Source organism: Prunus dulcis, chromosome 1 (genome assembly GCF_902201215.1).
Source record: "Prunus dulcis chromosome 1, ALMONDv2, whole genome shotgun sequence".
Classification (NCBI taxonomy): Eukaryota; Viridiplantae; Streptophyta; class Magnoliopsida; order Rosales; family Rosaceae; genus Prunus; species Prunus dulcis.
The window spans coordinates 27,270,084-27,291,420 of NC_047650.1; the positions used below are offsets into that span (position 1 = coordinate 27,270,084).

Here is a 21,337-nt window from a genome sequence, read left to right on the forward strand (position 1 = left end):
GTGGTATTCTAATTCTTAGAAAACTAAGGTCATGTTTGGGACTGCTTTTGGAAAAGCCAAAAGCGCTTTCAGATAACTAAAAACGCTTCTGACAACGTTTGACAGAAAAGTTTAGAATCGCTTCTGGGTCATAGAAGTGCTTCCTGGAGAAGCACCTGCTATGTGCTTCTTCATGAAGCACTCCCAAGTGCTTTTCCACTAATTTTTTAAGAAAATCCAAGATTTTTATAATAAAAGCGCTTTTGTTAGAAGCACTTATGAGCATAAGTACTTCCTAGAAAAGCAGTCCCAAACGAGTCCTAACCCATTATGAATTCATATTTTTTACCTATTATATCCTCACACAATTTTAAAAACTCCAAATTTGTTATGTACTTTAACCCAATGTTGAGGCCAAAAAAAGTCCATGGTTGGGCCCGAATAAGTTTTCGGTCCAATACATATTGTATTAAGAAAAATCACATATCGGAGTATACGAAGGCTCGTCATATACAAGTCATAGTCCACATGCCATGCTAAATAAATAATTTGTCATGCCAAGGACTGAAATAATATTATAAAATATAAGCCCATGCTAAAATAAGCATTGTGTCCCTCTTCAAGGACAATAAAATTGAAGCAAGCCAAGCGACATGCCACGCCAAGCAAAGAATTATTATTCCGCACCAAATAACGCCACAAGCTTAAGTGGGCCCCAAGCCACTTAAATACTCAGGGCTTGCTTGAGTGGGTTGTGGTATGGATGGTAATAAATTGTCATGAGGCCCATTGATGGGTCGAGAAATGGAAGTCCCGGGTTGCTTGGGAGCCTCGGGACTCAAGCCCATTCCATAGGCCCAAAACATGTTGGTGAGCACAAGAGAGAAAAAAATAGTCTATCACTCCAAACAAAAATAGCCCAACACTTGATAAAGTTAGCCCATTTATTTGATAGATCAACATTTTGTCTTAGAAGACCCATACAATTAGGACAAAGAGGCAGCAAAACCCCAACTGCTGGATAGAAAACAAAGCCACGGGTGAAGATCGAAAGGCCATGTGCGCAAAGCTGCTGGGAGGGAAAGAACAAGTTTTCAAGCAAAACATCCAAGGGGCTAAAAGATATTGGAGCGCAAGGAGCCACCATTCGAACCAGCATGTATACCCATTTCTTTCCTTCATCAGATCTGACTTTGAAAGATAGGAGAAAAGAGAGGAAAGGGGATGGCTGAAAATAGGAATTTTTCACTAGGGCAACTACGGGAAAGGGACTTTGAGCTCCCAAAATCCCTGATTTTGTGCAAATGAGCAAAGTAGATTTCACCAAAATAGGATGATTGAAGGGATTATGGGAGAAAGGAAGGGAAAGACTTGGCAAAATGGGATAGAAGCCATTAGGGTTTCTTGGAAAAAGAATGGCTTACAGCGGCTATAAATAGGGCCTCTTCTACCCAACAAATATCAACCACAACCAGAGAGCAAGCTTCATCTCTTACTCCCAAAACCCAGCTTCATCTCTTACTCCCAAAACCCAGTAATCTCATTTTTCCCCTAGGAACACTTAACTTTCTCTTTAGTGCTAAACTTATGGCAACTTTGCTCCCATGCCACAAGTTTCAAAAATGAAATAATTCGCTTGAACGTCGCACACAGGGGTTCGAACCCCTCCCCGCTTCCAACTTCTAAGCCTCTTAGCCACCACGCTAGCCATCACTTTGTGATTAGTATCTATCGAATCTGGTATTTATAACTCTTTCAAGTTGTTTCTCAAAATATAAAATCATTACTTATTGTTCTATATTGTAGATCAAATATTTAATTACTTAATATAATTTATTTCTTTCCTATTTAATCCATTTAATGTTATTGCTTATTTTATTATTCATTATAAGTACTTACATTACTAAATTCTCCTTCAAATTGTTGCTTAATTACTTAAATCTCTATAATCATTTTCTTTAGTTCCTATTTAATTCTTCTTTGGATAACTTTATTTATGTTCTTAGCTAATTTTCAATCTTCACTATTATTTTTTAAGCATGGTAAAGTGCTTAATTTTCATGACAAATCAAGTTGGTTTACATCTTTAATTATTTTTCAATTTTTGATAAATTATAAATATAAGAACGTGTACCATGTCATGATGTCCAGTGAATAACGTGAAATAAAGTTACTCATGCATCTTACCATGCAACTTATAAAGTGTAAAATATTGTAGTAAAAATGATAAATAAATTACTAGAGGGTGTTTAATTTTCTTTCATTAATTACTCTAGATTTTCTAAGTCATAGAGTTTGTCAGCTCGCAATATAATCAACTTAAATCACTCAAACATGCTATGCAATGCATTTCCTTCCAATCTTTTGTGTTAAAATAATAGATGATTGACTAGATAAACTTTTTTAAAAGTTTCATTAAAAATTTCCATGTATTTATCACAATTTTCGTGGTTTTTATCCAATTTTTATCGATATCGATGTTTTCCCGATATTTCCATCGATATTTCCGTGTTTTTGAACTACTGATATTTTGAAACCCTCGATATTTAAGACCTTGCTTACGGCAACCCAGCCCATTTGTAGCTGCCAAAAGAAAAAGGCCCCTACACCCAACAACGAGGACACTTTAGTAATTAGTACCACTCCTACCCGAATTCCTTATGCTTTAGTAAACAACTTCAATAGGAATCCAGAATCTAATTCTCCTCAATCCAACTCCTCCTCAATTCAATTCCTCCTAATCCGATTGCGGTTTAGTAAATATGCCACCCTTATCCATCAATAATGAGATTGAATTTTGGGGTAAGGAAGCAAATACACTACTCTAGTCAACAAGCCTAATCCATATTTACATATCATAATCAATTTTTAACATGTAAGATATCAACATGTGATTGACACTTCACAGTAGCAAATGTAAGTTGTTTGCCAGACAGGTAATTTTGTGATTCAAACTCAGAGGATTTGTAAGGTATCAAAAGTCATTGACATGCCAATGCAAGTTACCCCTTGAGAGGTTTTTACTCTGCAAAACTTGGTCATTTGATTGATGTTGAAATTTATTCCAAAGTCCTTGAGAGGTTTTTACTCATCGAGAAATCCCATGTTTGAAGCATTCTTCATAGTGTCATCAAATCATCAAAAGTAACAGTTCCAGAGTTGGTAAATGTCTATAGAGGTGCCAGGAAAATATATTTCATGCTTCAATCATACCTACACGTAAACTGGTAACATTTTACATGCTTCTCTGATTTTGATAGGCATAAACCCTAGAGGTATAATAAGCATATAAAAATCACCTAAAGCATCATTTCAAATGATCCATCTGTATGATTGCATTGCACCAGAGAACATTGCTTCAAAAAGAATGGAACGGCTGCTATCTTACTGGAGATTTTTCCACAAATATCCTCTCCCTTGTCTTTCTTGCCTGCAACATCAAGGCACCCAAGAGAAAGAGAAGTCTCATTAGAAAAAGTATGACATAAATTGCTGCCTAATCTCAAAAAGGTTTCACAGTTCATGCTGTTAAAGGAATGACTCCTTCTAAAGATAGCATTTCTGGTTAGCTGCTAAAGAAATGATTGACTAACAGGCTTGTGAATTCTGAACTGAAATATTCGATATCAATACTGTCTTTTTAAGTTCCTTTCTCTTTTAGCTTCTCCACAACTGAGCAGCACAGATTCAAATTTTCATCTTGATATACTAAAAGATGGAGAGTTTACCTTTTCTTCCCAATTTGTACAACTTGTTATCACAGAGTAAAGAAATGCTTGCAGAAAAGAACCGACTTGTATCCCAATCCAAAGCCCCCTTCCTCTCAAGTCTAACCAGAAACACAATGTGGCAGCAACCGGAATCCCAACTAGATAATATGCTCCGAGGTTGACATACACTCCCAAGTCCTGCCATCCACATCCCCTAGCAATACCTGTTTTGAATTATATATAAAACAAAAGGCTTTGAGTTTCACAGAATTACTTTATTGAAGATGCATGAACAGAAATGTGGAGGGAATAGAATCATAACCAGAAAGAACCCCGTGTAAGTTGTCGGATATAACTGATAGACAAATCAGAGGAGCCATGGAAGTGACATAATCCACAACTTCCTTGTCCTTGCTGAAAATGTAACCAAAAACAGATCGGCTGGCGAAAACGGTTGAGCTTATAATAACTACCCCTGAGACTGTAAGAAACATAACAGCAGCAACAGCTAATCGAGCTGCTTGGGGATTTCCAGCACCTAATTCATTTGAAACCCTAGTGCTAAAACCCAATAAGAAAACAAATCATTAGTACACAAACCTAAAAAGATTCGTCATATAAGAAATCAGTTTTATGTTATATTCATATGTTCCTTGATACAAACCTTCCTGCTGCACCAAGTCCTTCTGGTATTGTATACAGTGATGAGATGGTTGACAAGCTGTTCAGAAAAGTAAAATTTTTTATTGATTTGAAGAATATAACTCGCTAGTTGTCATGGAGGTCACTTAAAATTGCAGCATACCATATAGATAAAACTGAAGTTTCAAGCTCCGGATTTGGTAGAAAACCAGCCAGCAAGATAAGGAGCTCAAATGACCACCATTCAAGGCTATAAGCATCACATCAGATGGGAAATCACATTATTAGTACTAATGCTAGAAAAGAAAACTAGAAGATTTTAAAAGCTAGCAAGAAGAAGGTTACCAAATCATTACGGCAGAAGGAATTGCAAAACGCAAGAATTCTCTAATTCCTTGAAACAGCTCCAAAGAAATTGGAACCCGGGTACGTGCACAGGCAGTGGAGTACGTCACATATAGTATGAGTAGAATCACATTTAACCAATACGACATACCAATGGCTAATGCTGCTCCAAGGTGTCCTAGTCCAGACTTAAATACCATAGCCCAACAAAAAGGTATGTGGAAGCACAGAGAAGCACAACCGCATACGAGCAAGGGAATGATCAAGCTTTGTGTCTGAAGATATTTACAAAGTGGCTGAAGAGTTGCATAAGCAAAGAGTGCAGGTAAGAGCATCCTTGCAAACTTACCAGCTTCAAGTGAAATTAGAGGGTCTTGGGCCATGAAAATTAGTATTTCTCCCATGTAGATCCACACGAGAGACAGAGGGAGACAAACTAGGAGTAGAGAAAAAATAGCAGTGTTGATTTGAAGTCCTAGTTGTTTATATTGCTGAGCTCCATAAGCTTGCCCTGACAAAGTTTCCAGTGCACAAGCCATTCCAAACTGTTTGACATGTACAAATTAGAAAACCCATTAAGTTCTTAAGGACTGGTACCCAATTTGATCCTTTTCTTCTTGAAGGCAAAACTCCAAATTATGAAATTTATCCTTTTCAATAGTTACAACATTTGGTTCACTCATCTTAATCCTACATTGCCTGTTCTCTCTTATGGTAAGAACAGCAAGTAACAACTAACACAAACAAAAAGGAAAATGAAAAAAGCAAACATTAACACGAGGGGTTGGGATTTTAAACGAGATTTATCTATATATTATTTATCAGAAACCTCGGTTGCCCAAAATTTATTACAAAAATAAAACAAACAGATACAGAAACAAGGAAAGCACTTACAAGAAGACTGAAGCCGGAGACAGCACAAAAAGAGATGGCAATCGCAGTGCTGGAAAGAGAGAGCTGACCCAGATGACCCACCATCATGATCGAAATGATTTGCAAGAAGTACTGAGACAAATTCACAGCCACCATAGGCCCTGCTATGCATCCCAACCTTTTCACTTCTGCAACAAACAAACCGCATCTTTCAACACCTCCTCTGTCCTCTCCCTCTTCTATTAACAAACTCTTGTCCATTCTCTCTCTATCTATCTACTATCTACCATCTACCATCTACCATCTCAGACTGTTATCAACCTCGTCTCACTCATATATATACATCTCCTTTGTGACAGTATGGTATGTGTACGGATTAAGAAAGAGACGTAAAAGTTTTGGCTTTTCCTATCAGATTGCATATTTTCGTTGTTGTTATTATTATTACATTAATGGATTTCTCTTTATAGTGAGTTTGGGAGGGTTTTCAAGAGGCACGTGGAAAATTTTGGCAACATGGTCAGAACCCAATGCCCTTCTTCGGCCATGACCTCTTCTCTAGGACGTTGAACCTTGTACATAGCATACTTAGTATGCAACAGATTCTACGTTATTTGTGGTATTTTAGTAAATACGCTTAAGCAAAATGGCATTTGAAGCAAACTAAACTCACGGCATTTACATGCTGAAATCAAGATATTTATATATTTATATAAATATATACAATCGTATTCAAAATAAAAATTGCATGAAAGCACTGAAATCAAAACTTGCATAAAAACACTGTAATCACACTTGCATAAAAGCAATGTACTCAAACATTGCATAAAAGCACTGCAATCAATTAAAACTACCACTCGAATGTACCCCTGTAATTCCGTCAATTCCCCTGGCAGATCTCGGCAACACAAAGTCTATCCGAGCCGCAAACTGGCAGGATTCAGGGGACTATAGTCAGCCTGATACGCTGGCAGGTCTCGGTGACACAAAGTCAACCCGAGCCGCAAACTGGCAGGATTCAGGGGACCGTAGTCAGCCTGATCTGCAATCCTGGCAGGTCTCGGTGACACCAAGTGAATCCAAGCGGCAAATCCTGGCAGATCTCGGCGACACCAAGTCAAACCGAGCTGCAATCCTGGCACTCACGGTCCGGGCGTCCCCCAAACTCGTGAGGCAAATGTCAAGTGCACTGACAAAACTGAGGGTAAACTGGATGTCTGTAGACATCGGCATAACTGAAGGCAACAACTGTAGTTGGGTACTCACGGTGGTTTAAAATAAAATATCTTTGAAAAGCCTGACAAATAACTGTATTTTGGCAAATCTGAAACTATGCTGCTATTTTATCTGATATAAATCTCAAACTCTGTTTTCTATAACTCTTTAGCATAATCAACTAAGCAGCATATAAGTAAGATATTTAACTCCATAAAGCATACTAGGAAAAATCACAATTAATAAAACTTATTCAAGATCAATTAATGAAACTCATTTATATAAAATTATTTATGAAAGAAAGTCCACTCACTCCTGGTCCGAGCTAGCTAGACCTCCTGAAGGTCTCTTCTGCGGGTCTGCCTAGATAAACCATCATGAATATTTAATTAATAAAACTGCTCGGTATAAGTTTTTAAGTAAAACCCTGACCCTCGACTTCTAGAAGTGCGTGCACTAACTTTAAAGTCATTTTTTTGCCCACTTAGGCATTTCAGATGTTTAAAACCGCCTGAAAGGACCCGAAACTTCATTAAGCGATAAACTTCCATATTGGTCGATACGGAACCCCGTGGGGTCCACGACCTCCAATTACCAATCTGAGAGTTCTTTTAAGTTCCTCACATTTAAGGAACCATGTCTTGCAAGTTTGGTCTAAAACTGACGATCGGATTGACCACGATCGTGTAATCGTAAAATTTCTAAACCCTAACCCCAGGGTTCGCGATTTCGGAGTATCCGGGACTCCGATTCACAATCCGTCGAATCCTACACGATTCTGAAATTATTTAGAACAACATATCTGAAATTGAGCGCGATCCAACGGTTCAGCAGTATCGAACCCGGAATTCGCACAATATGGAAAATTCGTTCGGGGCTCAAACAGTATCCAAATTGAGATCCGCAAAATCCTACGCGCTCGTGACAACCTGAGGATCGTAACAAGACACAGTGCCACTACACTACCCTCACCCACGCGCCACAGCACGCGCGGGTAGCGATGGGTGTCCAAAGCGATTACACCTCGCCGGAAAAACTTCAAACCATGACTCCAAACTCCTACCCTAGGTAAAACACTATATTTGGAGCCATTTTTGTTCTTGGACCTACCCCAAAAACTGACCGGAAGTGGCCGATCACGGAGGCCAAAAATGGCCGAAACTTCAATCTCAAAAATCCAATAGCTACACTATGAATCGATCAATTCCTACCAAACAGGCAGCTAGAACAGCTCGAGAGGTTCAAGATCCATACCTGGGTCGACGGAAATGGTGGCCGGAGAAGGGAGATCGTCGGCTGTGAAGTTTTGATAAACACCCGTCGATTTTTCGCATTTTCCAGCCAGCATCGGTCGTGCCGCAGGCGGGGGATGGTCGGGGAAGGAAGGGGAGACGATGGCAGTTCGAACGCGACCGGTCCCGTGGCCGGTGGTGCCCTGTGGCGGCGCCGGCGTCTCCTGGAAGGCGGCGGAATGAAAACGGGAGATGAGGGAGAGAGATCGCGCGAGAGGAGAGAAAGAGAGAGCTGATTTTATAAAATCCAACTTCAAAATATTTACGGTTGTGCCACTGAGACTCTTTCGACCATAACTCTCTCGTTACAACTCCGATTCGGGCCCACTACGTGTCTATAAACTCATTTCACCGTGCTCTACGCAACGGTGTCTGTAGAATTGTCAAATTCCTTCTCGGTCAAAAAGTCAATTTTTCCTTAATAAAATATTCCAAGGGCAAAATTGTCTTTTCTCATAATAAAGTATTCCTTAATTATGAATTTTATGTTTGGGTTATTACAGTTATTATAATATATATTAGCCTCTCCATACGCAATTCCGCCGCGCTACTGAGAGGTTTTTTTTTTAAAAAAAAAAAAATTATTTTAGAATTAAAAAAGATAATGGGTAGTTGTGTTTCATAAAAATAGGAGTCATTATCTGATTTTTCTTTTAATTTTAATTTTTTTAATATGAAAAAGTGTGAATTTACCATATTATCCTAATTTAAGTAATAATTTCAATTCTTAATGTTTACATTAACCAAGAGAATTTTCTGATATTTTGAATGTTATACTATTCTCTGCCTTTTGTTTTATATATATAGATGTATGTGATCATGAGTGATTACTAACAGCAAAAAATGGCTAAACTATTAGCAACAAAGCTACTTTGTTTGGTCAGCTATGTTTTAGCTTTTGTCAAATAATCAAAGTTGATAAATGATTATGTACATTTATATATAATGGCTTGGACATTAGTAAAGGCGAAGAAATAGCCTACGTATATGTGGGAACACATATTTCGACAACTAATAGATGAGCGACATATGGAAAAGAAATATTCCTTAGGTTAACTGATTATCCTAATTAAATCATATTTAATTAGGGAAATTATTATTGATTTAAGATGGGAATATCTCCCCAAATCAAGGATGAGATTTCCATCAAATGGCCTACATATATATGAAAATGCTATGATGCTTGGTTATTATAAAGGATATAGTAATTTCTTGACCAGAGCATCGGGTTCTCATGTCGCCCCAACATTGATGGGATTCTCAACCAAGTTAGAAACTCCAAGTGCACGATGTTTCACCAAAAGATCGGATCATACAATCAAAAGTCTAAACCCAATTCAAGAAGCTAAGTTCAGAAGTTCTAGCATAAGTCTCCTTGCAAGTGGTGGAATTCAAAGATGGGAAGACTTGTACCCAATTCAAGAAGCTAAGTTCAGAAGTTCCAGCATAAGTCTCCTTGCAAGCGGTGGAATTCAAAGATGGGAAGACTCGTAGCCAACTTACCAGGACTTATTGCATCCCAGGTCAAGTGAAGAGTTTTACAATCCCAATTCCATTTTATTGACCAACCATATGGGTTGGTGGTAGTTGGGAATTATCATTAAATGCCTAGAGCTCCAGAAGACATTAATCTTGGAAGGATTTTCAATGAAAGCCAGTTGAGGCCATTTAATGGTTAAATCCATGAGCTGAAGAAAGCTCTATAAATAGCTCCTCAAAAGAAGTGGAAAGGAGCTCCGACTCAATACACAAAACATATCTTTTTATCCTACACCTTTCAATTCTTAGTCTAGGATTTTATCTTTCAAGCACTTTAGATTATCCAAGTTCTTTATTTTCCTAGTGTAAGCTTACTTTCTTAGAATTTAATCTTTAAATTCAAGTTTAATTCAATCATTTATCGCTTTAATATATTTTATCACATTTCGTTTCTTGCATTTACATTCATTGCACTTATCACCAAAATCCTAAAACTAGTCAAACAAAACTTAGTCATCCTTGATCCCGAGGAAGTGAAAGAACTTAGGCCAAAAGGAGGTTCTTTGCTTGACCGATCAATCGTTTGATTAGAAGTCAAAAGTGCAAACACACTCACACACTCTGGCACACCTACGCATCTCAATAGAAGAAGGACCAAAAATCCTTCTTTTGGCCTACTTGGCCAAAAAAAGGGGAAACAGTGCCAAAATCAAATTCTTCCCCTTTTAAGAACAAGAGTACAAAATGAGATTATTGATTTAATCCCCACCAGAGAGAATGTGTAATTCCAGCTGAGCAGAGTTTTGGGCACGAAATGTTTCGGCGCTAGTGGATCAAACTACTACTGGTAAGGAAATATTGAGCTAATCAGCCTCTGCTTTAATGGCACAATCCTTCCCCTCAAATATCTCCCATGCCTTGCTTGCCTGGAACAACAAAAACCCAACATAAACATCCTTTTAACAAGGTAGAATGAGGCCATGTTTAAGTAAAAAGGATTAGAATGGTAATCATAAGAGAGATCAGGAAAATCAAGAGATTAAGAGTTAGAAAGTAGACCTGCTTTTCCCAGTTTGTACTAGTTGTTACAAAAGAGAGCAAAATGGTTTGCACCAAAGAACCAACTTGTATTCCAATCCAGAGTCCCATTCCTCTAAAATGCACCCAGAAAGCCAATATTGCAGCAACTGGAATTCCACAAAGATAAAATGCTCCAAGGTTTATGTAAGCCCCTATATGCTGCCACCCAATTCCTCTAGCAACACCTGATTTTACCGTTGACAAAAGTATATAACACAAGATTGAAAACTTTATTTCTAAGCAAGATGCTCATCTGCAGAAAAGATTGAGCATTTAACTTACCTGTGAGGACCCCTTGAAAGTTGTCTAGTAGCAAATTAGAGGAGCCATGGTTACGACATAATCGATGACGTCTTTCTCATTGCTAAAAATGTAACCAAATACATGCCGCCAGGAATAGAGGGTTGTGGTTTCTGTACTTGTCTCTGTGACTGCTAGAAACATCGCAGCCCGAGTAGCTAAATGAGCACCTTCTGGGTTACCAGCTCCTAGTTCATTTGCAACTCTAGTACTATACAATTCCCAAGAATAAAGAAAGAAGATCAAGTTACTACTTATTATTTATGCAAATTTAACTGCTTTGACATTATTAGTATTATAGTATACAAATATGAAATCTGATGGTATATGTGTTTGAACAAACCTTGCTGCAGCACCAAACCAGTATGGTATTGCATAGTGTCGAAATGGTTTGGAGACTGTCCACCAACAGTAACTAGTATTAAAAAGAGACCAATTCCAAATTGAGAAACTGGTTTTAAAATTTGTACTAGTTTTTAGAAGATCTTCCTCGGTATCTGAAGGTGAACAAAAACAGAGAACTTACCATACAGACAGAACTGAAGTTTCAAGAGCTGGATTTGGTAAAAGCCCAGACAGCAAGATAAGCAGCTCAAATGACCACCACTCAAGGCTACAATCATCAACAAGAATCAATAAGAAAGGACATTGGAGATGGAATATTTTATGAAAGCATTAAGGAGACTTTTCTAAAATAGCTACCAAAGCATTAGTGCAGAAAGTGAAAGAACTCTCCCATTCCATGAAATAGCTCCTTAGAAATTGGAGCTCGGGTTTTTGAACAGGCAGAAGAAAACTTCATGTATAATCCAAGTAAAATCACATTCAGCCAATAGGAAATACTAATTGCTAATGCCCCTCCAAGGTGATCCAGCCCAGACTTGAAGACTAGAACCCAAGAGATTGGAATATGGAACAAAAAGGTCGTGACAGAGCTTATGAGCATAGGTATTATCAAACTTTGTGCCTGAAAGTATCTAATGAGTGGTTGAAGGGCGGCGAAGTTGAACAGAGCTGGAAGAAGCCAGATTGTGAATTTGCCAGCTTCACGAGAAATTACAGGGTCTTGACCAATGAGAATCAGTAACTTCTCCATATATATCCATACCAAAGATAAAGGAAGACAAACTAAGGTGAGAGAAAATATCGCAGTGTAGGTACGGTGTCCAAGTTTCTGATATCGCTCAGCTCCATATGCTTGCCCACATAAAGTTTCCGGTGTACTAGCCATTCCTAGCTGTTAGCACGTTACAAAATGTACTTAAGTTTCTAACTTTCTACGAACAAACAAACAGTTGGACATCAAAAAAACCAATCCAAAATACAGATAATATAAGAAGAAAGAATGAATGTAAGGAAAAGATGAGGATGCGGGTGAAGACTTACAAAAAGACTAAAGCCGGTGACCCCGGAGAGGGAGAGGGCTAGGGAGTTGCTAGAGAGAGCAAGCTCACCCAGGTGACGAACCATCATCATTGAACTGACCCGCAACAAGTTCTGTGATAGAATCACAGCAATCATGGGTCCTGCTATGTAAAACAACCTCTTCACTTCTTGGAAGAAAGAACCCCATGTTAGAACCTTCGCGTCCACTTCGGCCATGTCCTCTGTCTAGGACGTTGTAGTAGCAGCATAGATTCTCCAAATTTCCATTATGTTTGATGTATTATTAAATTAAACACACTTGCCAAATGTTCATGCAATCTATTGCTCTGTTTTACAGGGTACAAGAAAGATAGGAGAGCAATCTCTTATCGAAAATGATTGCTTAACTCGATCAGAAACTCATTCTAATGGTGCTGAATGATCAAGATTAACATAACCAATTATATGCATACCAGTTCATATGCATTGATATTTGTGTTTGCGTTCCTTTAAGAACAAGACTACAAAGTGAGATTATTGATTTAAGAACAAGACTACAAAGTGAGATTATTGATTTAATCCCCAGCACCGTCTTGTGTAAACAATGAAAATAAACCAAATGTCTGGCTTGCATTGGATATGTGAATTTTATTTAAAGGATAAATTGTAGAATAAATCCAACTGAACATATTTTTTAGCTAAAAAAGAATGGATACAACTGATACTGTTGTGGCACAATCCATTATCCACCAGATGCTGTCCCCTCAAATTTCCTCTTCCTTGCTTTACTTGCCTGAACTGTAGAAAACCCAGCATAGAGGCAAGTTACAACCTTGATGAAATGTGGTGTCTGTCTATGATTGACTGCAAGTTACAGCCTTGAATTTCACAGTCCAGCCGAATGTTCCAATGACGGAATCATATTATACCCTTTGTCTTTTTTAGGGTGCCGCTTAGTTGATAAGAAGATGCAAGGAAGTACCAAACCCAACCCAAGGGGGAAGTTTGAAGAAAATTATCACATCTTGGGATAGTCTTAGTAAATGTACACACCAGTTTCTTGGCAACCAAAGGAGATTGGAAATTAAGGTACATAACATCAAAATTATATTGAAAGATTAAAAATTAGAAAATACCTCATTTTCCCAATTTGTTCTAGCTGTTGCTTGCCAAGGAAAATAAACCAAATGTGAATTTTGGCTTGCATTGCTTATGTGAATTATATCATTTATTAAGGATAAATTGCAGAAAAATCTAACTCAACAGAGTTTCTGTTAACTTTCCACATTTTATCATGATCAAATTTGATGATTGAGAACTTTCTGTGCTTCAAAGGAGATGGCTCTTTCTTGCCAAATATTTCAGTAGCCTAGACTTGCCACCTACATTCTACTTCACATATTGTGCAGCGACTGCAAGCTATCTGGGCACTGTGTTGCAGTCAAGGACGTCTTGTCTCTCTCTCTTGCACGTAGTCATGACTAAATGGCTTAAGCTAATACTCTCATTACTTTAAGTAAGTTTCTTGTTAATACCACGATAGAAAGAACTATGCTAATCAAAACTCATTACTTTCTGCCTTGTCGCACAATCCATTAAGTTCTGGAGGCCTTCCCTCAAATATCCTCTCCCTTGCCTTACTTGCCTGAAACATCAAAAGCCCAGGATCAACTTAACAAGGCAAAATGAGGCCATGTTTAATAAAATGATGTGTCTTTTGGATAGGTTATCTTTTTAATTGCCAAGAAGAAACAAGGAAATACCAATGCAGTTGGGAGGAGTCTGAAGAAAAAGAACTCATTTTGGGATATAGTTCATGTAAATGGATTAGAATAGCAATCAAAAGATACAAAATATTCTTCAACTTCACTCCCAACTTCTTGGCAACCAAACAGAGAATTTTGGAAATTAAGGTGGAGAAGATCGACGTTATCAAGAGACTAGAGGTTGAGGAACAGACCTGCTTTTCCCAATTTGTACAACTTGTTACAAAAGATAGCAGTATGGTTTGCACAAAAGAACCAACTTGTATTCCAATCCAAAGGCCCCTTCCTCTTAACTGTACCCAGAAAGCCAATGTGGCAGCAACTGGAATTCCACAAAGATAAAATGCTCCAAGGTTTATGTAAGCCCCTATATGCTGCCACCCAGTTCCTCTAGCAATACCTAATTAAAAATTTACAGAAAATATAACACTAGATTGAAACATGAAAGAAATTGTTTCTTAGGTAGATGGTTAATTGCTTATTGCTATAGAGCAACCAACCTGAAAGGACCCCTTGCAAGCTGTCTAGTATAACAGACAGGCAAACTAGAGGAGCCATGGTTGTGACGTAATCGATGACTTCTTTCTCATTGCTAAAGGTGTAACCAAATACTTTCCGGCAGGCAAAGAGAGTTGTGGTTATTATACTCGTCTCAGTAACTGCAAGAAACATCGCAGCACAAGTAGCTACACGGGCACCTTGTGGATTACCAGCTCCTAGTTCATTTGACACTCTAGTACTGTATAACACCCAACAAAAACAGAAGAAGATACTTTATTACTTGTTAGATGTCTGTTTATGCAAATTTAACTGCATTGACATTAGTAGTTGATTGCATTGACATTAGTAATTGATTTAGTACAGCTTGTAGGTATTAGATTAAGCACTTAAACAATCGAACATAGAAGAATATAAGAGATCGAGGAGAAGAAATATAAATCGAAAAGACGAGATAAGGGGAAGAAACAGTATAACAAAGAAGAATATCGGAGATCGAGGAGAAGAAAATCAGAGAGTTCTAGGAAAAGGTTTACTCAACATTCAAATCTGAATTTTAAAGAACTACATGGGGTTATTTGTAGCAAACTAAAACCTAGAAATAATAGGATAAAAATCTCTTGCTTAAACAGAAATCCCAACCCAAATAAAATTGGAAACTTAAAACTAGAAATATGGAAATCTGGAAAAGTAGAAATCCTACTAGTAATTGGAAAACTAGAGAATCTAGGAAACAAACAAATACATTAGGAAACTAATAAATTTAGGTCCTACGCGTCCTACATCAGTAGTATACAAATATGCAATCTGATGCTATAAGTGTTTGAACATACCTTGCTGCAGCACCAAACCCATATGGTATTGCATATAGTGTTGAAATCGTCTGAAGACTGTCCACAACAATCAATTAGAATGATCAGATTTTTTACGGAATTGGTGTATCCCTTGCTAGTATTACATGGTGATCAAATTGACAAATTGATTTTATCATTCCTACATAATTGTTAAAATATCTGCTCTGTTTCTGAACTGGAACACAAACAGAATATTTATTTACCATACAGACAGAACTGAAGTTTCAAGAGCCGGATTTGGTAAAAGGCCAGACAGTAAGATGAGCAGCTCAAATGACCACCACTCAAGGCTACAACCATCAACAAGAATAAGTAAGCAAGAAAGGACGTTTGAACTCTAAGATAAAATATTGTAAGAAACTAAGCAGATTGAAATCTCTTCTTGAAATAATACTGGGAGATAAACTGGTTACCATATCATTATTGCAGAAGGGACAGCAAAGCGAAAGAACTCTCCAATTCCTTGGAATATCTCCTTAGAAATTGGAGCTCGGGTTTTTGAACAGGCAGAGGAAAACTTCATGTATAACCCCAGCAAAATCACATTTAACCAATAGGAAATACTGATTGCTAATGCTCCTCCAAGGTTATCCAATCCAGACTTGAATACTAGAATCCAACAGAGAGGAATGTGGAACAATAGGATGGCGAAAGAGCTTATAAGCATGGGAATTATCAAGCTTTGTGTCTGAAAGTACCTAATGAGTGGTTGAAGAGTGGCATAAGCAAACAGAGCAGGAAGAAGCCAGGTTGTGAATTTGCCAGCTTCATGAGAAATTACAGGGTCTTGACCTATGAAAATCAGTATCTTCTCCATATATATCCATATCAAAGATAAAGGTAGGCAAACTAAGTTGAGAGAAAATATAGCAGTGTAAGTTTGAAGTCCAAGTTTCTGATATTGCTTTGCTCCATATGCTTGCCCACATAAAGTTTCCAGGGCACTAGCCATTCCTAACTGTTCAAATAGCAACGTTAGACAATGTACTTAGTTATTGGAGATAGATTATATATAGCCGGTACAAATTCTATTTGGTAAACCCCATAGTCTGTTCACAATCATGCTCTATTTTCTTTTAGCAGTATCCATGCATGGCTACTGGCTTCAATCTTGCTTTACTACACTGGCTTCAATCTTGCTTTACTACACCAAAACTCGTCATTCTTTCCCTATTAATACATCTACAATGAAAAGAGTATTGACTTGCAGACAGGGGTCTAAATTTCAAACCCCATAGCAACATGATTGTCTGTGTGAGAAAACCCCCCTCCCCCAATATCGATGGTTGCTAGTGGTGGGCCAAGGGTCCATCCCTCTGAAGTCTTAACATGATATCAGAGCGGGTAGGTTGACTGGGCCCGATTAAAACAAATCAAACAAACTCAAATCAAACAAAAATCCCAAATTGAATCAAAATCAAACAAACCCCAAATTATTTATATATAAAAAAAACAAAAACAAAAACAAACAAAAAAGTAACCGATGTGGAATTGGTTGCACGTGTGGCCCACTAAAAAGTGGTCCCACATGAGGAGGAGTGTTGAAGAATGCACGAGTCCCACATTAGAAACTTAACAAAATAGAAAGTCTCATATAATAAATGTTTCCACTCCTAATAACATCGAGACCTTTTGTATAAAACCCCACACCTACTAAACATATATTTAAGTTAAAGATAATATCGATATTGCTAATGGTGGGCCAATAACCTGTCCCTCTGAAATCTTAACAGTCTGCAGTGAATATGGAAACATGCCCCGCAGCCCTAGGGTCCAGTGAAACTCACATTACTTTTATAATCCGTGATTGGGTGCCATTATACTGGCAAAGTCCTAATGAACCTCTTATAATATAATTAATCAAATAAAACCTTTGGGCAAACAAACAATACTGAAAAGAACTTAAAACGACACACAGGTCAAGGGGCCAAAAGCCGTGTCCCCAAACGCTAAAATACTGAAAAGAACCAAAAACGACACACAGGTGCCCATCTCCAGTCCAGTGGAATTGAGTCATTCATTTTAGCACGTCTTTAATATTATAGTTCAGTAAAATCGCTTCCCAATAGAATCTAAGAAGCAGTCTTGGGTGTCGTATGTATTGGAAAAGACCAGAGGAAGTGATTAAAGAAAAATGATAAAAAAAAACGACCCAGATGCAACCGGCTGAAGATTAGAACAAATTCAAGTGCAACCATTTTCAGTCATGAGAGCTAAAAAAAGGGAAGTACTTTTATGCCGTCTAATTAGCATTTCTACAAACAGAGACCAAACAAGAAGAGCTGTGGTGGACTGGACCTTAAAAACCATAATTCCAAAAAAAAAAAATATATATATATATATATATATATAATTAAATGCAGAAAAAGAAAATCAAGAAGATGGAAAACTTACAAAAAGGCTAAAGCCGGTGACCCCAGAAAGGGAGATGGCTATGGCGGTGCTAGAGAGAGCAAGCTCGCTCAGGTGACCAACCATCATCATTGAAATGACCTGCAACAAGTACTGAGATAGAATCACAGCAACCATAGGCCCTGCTATGCAACCCAGCCTCTTCACTTCTTCAAAGAAAGAACCCCATGTCATTAGAGTAGAAGCACTTGAATCGCTACTGCTTTTATTCCTTTGTTGTTCATCTTCTCTATATTTTGGCAATAACAAGTTCTCTTCCATGTTTGAGTCAGCCATGGAAATCAATCGTCGCCGCCTCCCCACTAGCTGAACAGCCTATTGACTTGGAGCTTTGGAAAATATATGAAGAGAGAAATCAAAAGTAATGACATTTCACGAGCATTATATAGCATATACGCAGAGGTAAAAAAATTTGCATTTTTTATGGCTCTGCTTGCGTAGATTAATGATATACAGGCAATATGTAAAAATCTTATCTTTTTCTTTTTCAATTCAAAAATCGGTTCATTATTTTTTAAAGGAAGATTTTATTTTCTATTGGTGAAAGGGCTTTGGGCATGGTCCACCATATAACTTGTTGGGCTTTAAAAGGAATTTTGGACTAATCGCTCGCCATACAAAATTATTAAATATGATGGATTGGTTAACAAGTAAAAAGTGACACATTTGGACGTTCTAGCATTATTATTATATTCTGTACATTTTATTATTTGACCTGTCTTTCTCTCTGTCTCTGTCTTTGTTTTTTGTTTGTTTTTGTTTTGTGATTACCAATAAACAATCATTCAGTTTCAAGCGGCAAAGATGCTATTTTTTCTCGGAATGGCAGAAGTGAGCGCAAGTGTTAAGACTCCTCTAATTCCAAACCAAGAAAGAAGCCATGAATTGGAGGATGCAACCTTATCCCAACAAGGATTTAGAAGAGGGGATTTTGTTGAAGAAGCAAAATTGCAACTGTGGCTAGCCGGGCCTCTTATTGCAGTTAGCTTGTTGCAGTACAGTTTACAAGTCACATCAGTCATGTATGTTGGTCATCTTGGAGAGTTGGCACTTTCCAGTGCTTCCATGGCCTCTTCCTTTGCTTCAGTCACAGGATTCAGTGTCTTGGTAACTGGGTTTCTCTTGAACATCACTTGTTTCAATTTTGTCCTGTTTTTTGTCTTTGTTGGTCACTTGTTTAAGTGATCAGCCTAAGTAAACTTCCTTGTATTTTCTATATTGATGAGTTTCCTTTCTCTTAAAAATATCAAACATGTATCACAGTTGGGAATGGGAAGTGCATTAGAGACACTATGTGGACAAGCCTATGGAGCCAAACAGTACAACATGCTTGGAGTTCACATGCAAAGAGCAATGCTAACATTATTGGTAGTAAGCATTCCCCTAGCGCTCATTTGGTTTTACACAAGCACCATTCTCATGGCTCTAGGCCAAGACCACGAGATATCGACTGAAGCAGGAACTTTCAACCAGTGGATGATTCCAAGCCTCTTTGCCTTTAGCCTCCTTCAATGCCTCAACAGATTTTTACAGACACAGAACAATGTGTTTCCAATGATGATAAGCTCTGGCATCACAGCTTTTCTTCACATTATGGTTTGTTGGGCACTTTGTTTTAAATTTGGACTAGGAAACAAAGGTGCAGCGTTGGCGATTAGTATTTCGAATTGGGTTAATGTGTTGTTATTGGCAAGTTATGTGAAGTTCTCGTTGGCCTGCAAGAACACTTGGACAGGATTTTCGGAAGAGGCATTGCATGACATTTTCAGCTTTATCAAACTTGCCATTCCATCAGCTACAATGATATGGCAATTTTTCTTCTTCTTTCCATAACTTTAACCATCCTTAGTTACTATATATGTTTCTTTTTATCCTTAATTACTAACTTACATACACTTCTGAATTGCAGCTTCGAATATTGGTCCTTTGAAATGGTTGTTCTCTTATCTGGTCTTCTACCAAACCCAAAACTAGAAACATCTGTGTTATCAATAAGGTATCATTATCAAACTTGACAGAAGAATAATAGAGAAAGAAACTTGAGTTTACATTTTCGTAATAGTATTTTATCAATTTATATATATTGGTGGCAAATATGTTGAATTCCTTATATGTTCCTTTAGTATGAAAGTTCAAATTATTTCTGATTTTTTATTCTGCTCGCAGCCTTAACACATGTTGGATGGTCTATATGATATCAGTTGGTCTTGGCAGTGCAATAAGGTCAGTAATGTCATATGTTAACAATCTCCTTGAAGATAATGCTGCTTTTCTTTTCTCCTAAAAACAATCCTCTGTTATCGTAATAGCACAAGAGTGTCAAATGAATTGGGTGCCGGACGACCACAAGGTGCCCAATTAGCCCTAAGAGTCATGACCATAATGGCTTTATCAGAGGGTGCTGCCATAGCAACAGCTACAGTTTTGGTACGCTATGTTTGGGGAAAGCTCTACAGCAACGAGAATGAAGTGATCATATATGTTGCTAAAATGATGCCACTGCTTGCACTATCTGACTTCTTGGATGGATTTCAATGTGTGCTTTCAGGTCCTAACATATTATTGAATCCAGTGGCTTCGTGATAGTTGAAACTTACACATTTTAAGTACTTTATTATCTTTTCTAAGTTCTGAGTTCTAGCTGCTAAAAAGAATATAATTGACTATCTAGGAGCTGCCAGAGGCTGTGGATGGCAAAATCTTTGTGTTCTTATAAACCTTGGCGCTTACTAAGTTGTGGGAATTCCTACTGCTGTGCTGTTTGCTTTCATCCACCATATTGGAGGTATGGTGAGTCTCTCTCTCTCTCTCTCTCTCTCTCTCTCTCTCTCTCTCTCTCTCTCTCTCTCTCTCTCTGTGCCATTGAAGTTTAGATTTGTGTGAATAGGGGCTTTGGATGGGAATCATTTGTGGACTTCTTGTTCAAGTTACAGCCCTTGTTGCGGTAAATGTGTGCACTGATTGGTATGAGGAGGTAAGTTTGATAAAACATTTTGTCTGCCTAAAGGCGGTCTTTATTCTCCCTTGCTAAAACAGTTTGTCTATGTTTAATACAAGCTTTTTATCTAATTTCTTTTCATTTGACATTTCAGGCAACGAAAGCTGCAAATAGAGTTCAAAATACAGTCCTAGTCATTGACAGGGCAACATAGGTTTGTTTATGAAACAGGTCAAAACAACTTCTTCTTTTTTCTTTGCTTTTCTGTTTATGATAGAAAGGTATTGTCATGACAAACCAGTTAAAATAGAAAGAACTTACATTTGAATGAGAGCAAAGTTTTACATATGTGAGAGAGAATGAAAATATTGGTGTTTTGATAACTTGACATCTAGATGAACAAGATTGATTTGCAATATAGAAATCTCTAGTGCCATTTTATTTCATGAATCTGGGTACTTTGATAGTTGGTTGTAAGCGTTTACTCAGCTCAGTCCGCTTGTGCTTGTCTTTCTTCAGTAAGATCAGTAAATCACGGTTCATTGGGAAAACGGTTCTGCATAGAGTGGAACTCTGCCATTGGCCTACA

The 21,337-nt window shown here is 37.8% G+C and overlaps 3 protein-coding genes and 1 pseudogene across 8 annotated transcripts; 1 reads left to right on the plus strand and 3 right to left on the minus strand.

The window, feature by feature from the left end:
• Positions 1-3,138: 3,138 nt before the first annotated feature.
• On the minus strand, positions 3,139-5,873 carry LOC117613878 (protein DETOXIFICATION 14-like). Its single transcript, XM_034342487.1, has 7 exons — positions 5,571-5,873; positions 4,677-5,221; positions 4,495-4,581; positions 4,354-4,410; positions 4,012-4,250; positions 3,708-3,913; positions 3,139-3,409 (listed from the first exon to the last, which is right to left on the minus strand). Exons 1-7 carry the CDS (start codon positions 5,808-5,810, stop codon positions 3,359-3,361), a joined length of 1,425 nt encoding a protein of 474 aa, XP_034198378.1. The 5' UTR covers positions 5,811-5,873; the 3' UTR covers positions 3,139-3,358.
• Positions 5,874-10,347: 4,474 nt separating this feature from the next.
• LOC117617532 lies at positions 10,348-12,517 on the minus strand (annotated as a pseudogene).
• Positions 12,518-13,446: 929 nt separating this feature from the next.
• LOC117631223 (protein DETOXIFICATION 12-like) lies at positions 13,447-18,185 on the minus strand. The gene is made up of 7 exons (XM_034364255.1): positions 17,793-18,185; positions 15,812-16,356; positions 15,602-15,688; positions 15,378-15,434; positions 14,547-14,785; positions 14,241-14,446; positions 13,447-13,925 (listed from the first exon to the last, which is right to left on the minus strand). Exons 1-7 carry the CDS (start codon positions 18,084-18,086, stop codon positions 13,839-13,841), a joined length of 1,515 nt encoding a protein of 504 aa, XP_034220146.1. The 5' UTR covers positions 18,087-18,185; the 3' UTR covers positions 13,447-13,838.
• Positions 18,122-21,166, plus strand: LOC117631231 (protein DETOXIFICATION 16-like). 6 transcript variants are annotated; one of them, XM_034364268.1, is made up of 9 exons: positions 18,122-18,212; positions 18,600-18,917; positions 19,074-19,618; positions 19,720-19,806; positions 19,977-20,033; positions 20,120-20,358; positions 20,482-20,600; positions 20,698-20,784; positions 20,903-21,166. In XM_034364268.1, exons 1-7 carry the CDS (start codon positions 18,153-18,155, stop codon positions 20,541-20,543), a joined length of 1,368 nt encoding a protein of 455 aa, XP_034220159.1. In that variant the 5' UTR covers positions 18,122-18,152; the 3' UTR covers positions 20,544-20,600; positions 20,698-20,784; positions 20,903-21,166. The 6 variants fall into 6 exon arrangements, with proteins under 6 accessions (XP_034220159.1, XP_034220167.1, XP_034220175.1 ...); XM_034364276.1 differs by having other exon boundaries at positions 20,482-20,595; XM_034364284.1 differs by having other exon boundaries at positions 20,492-20,600.
• Positions 21,167-21,337: the final 171 nt, after the last annotated feature.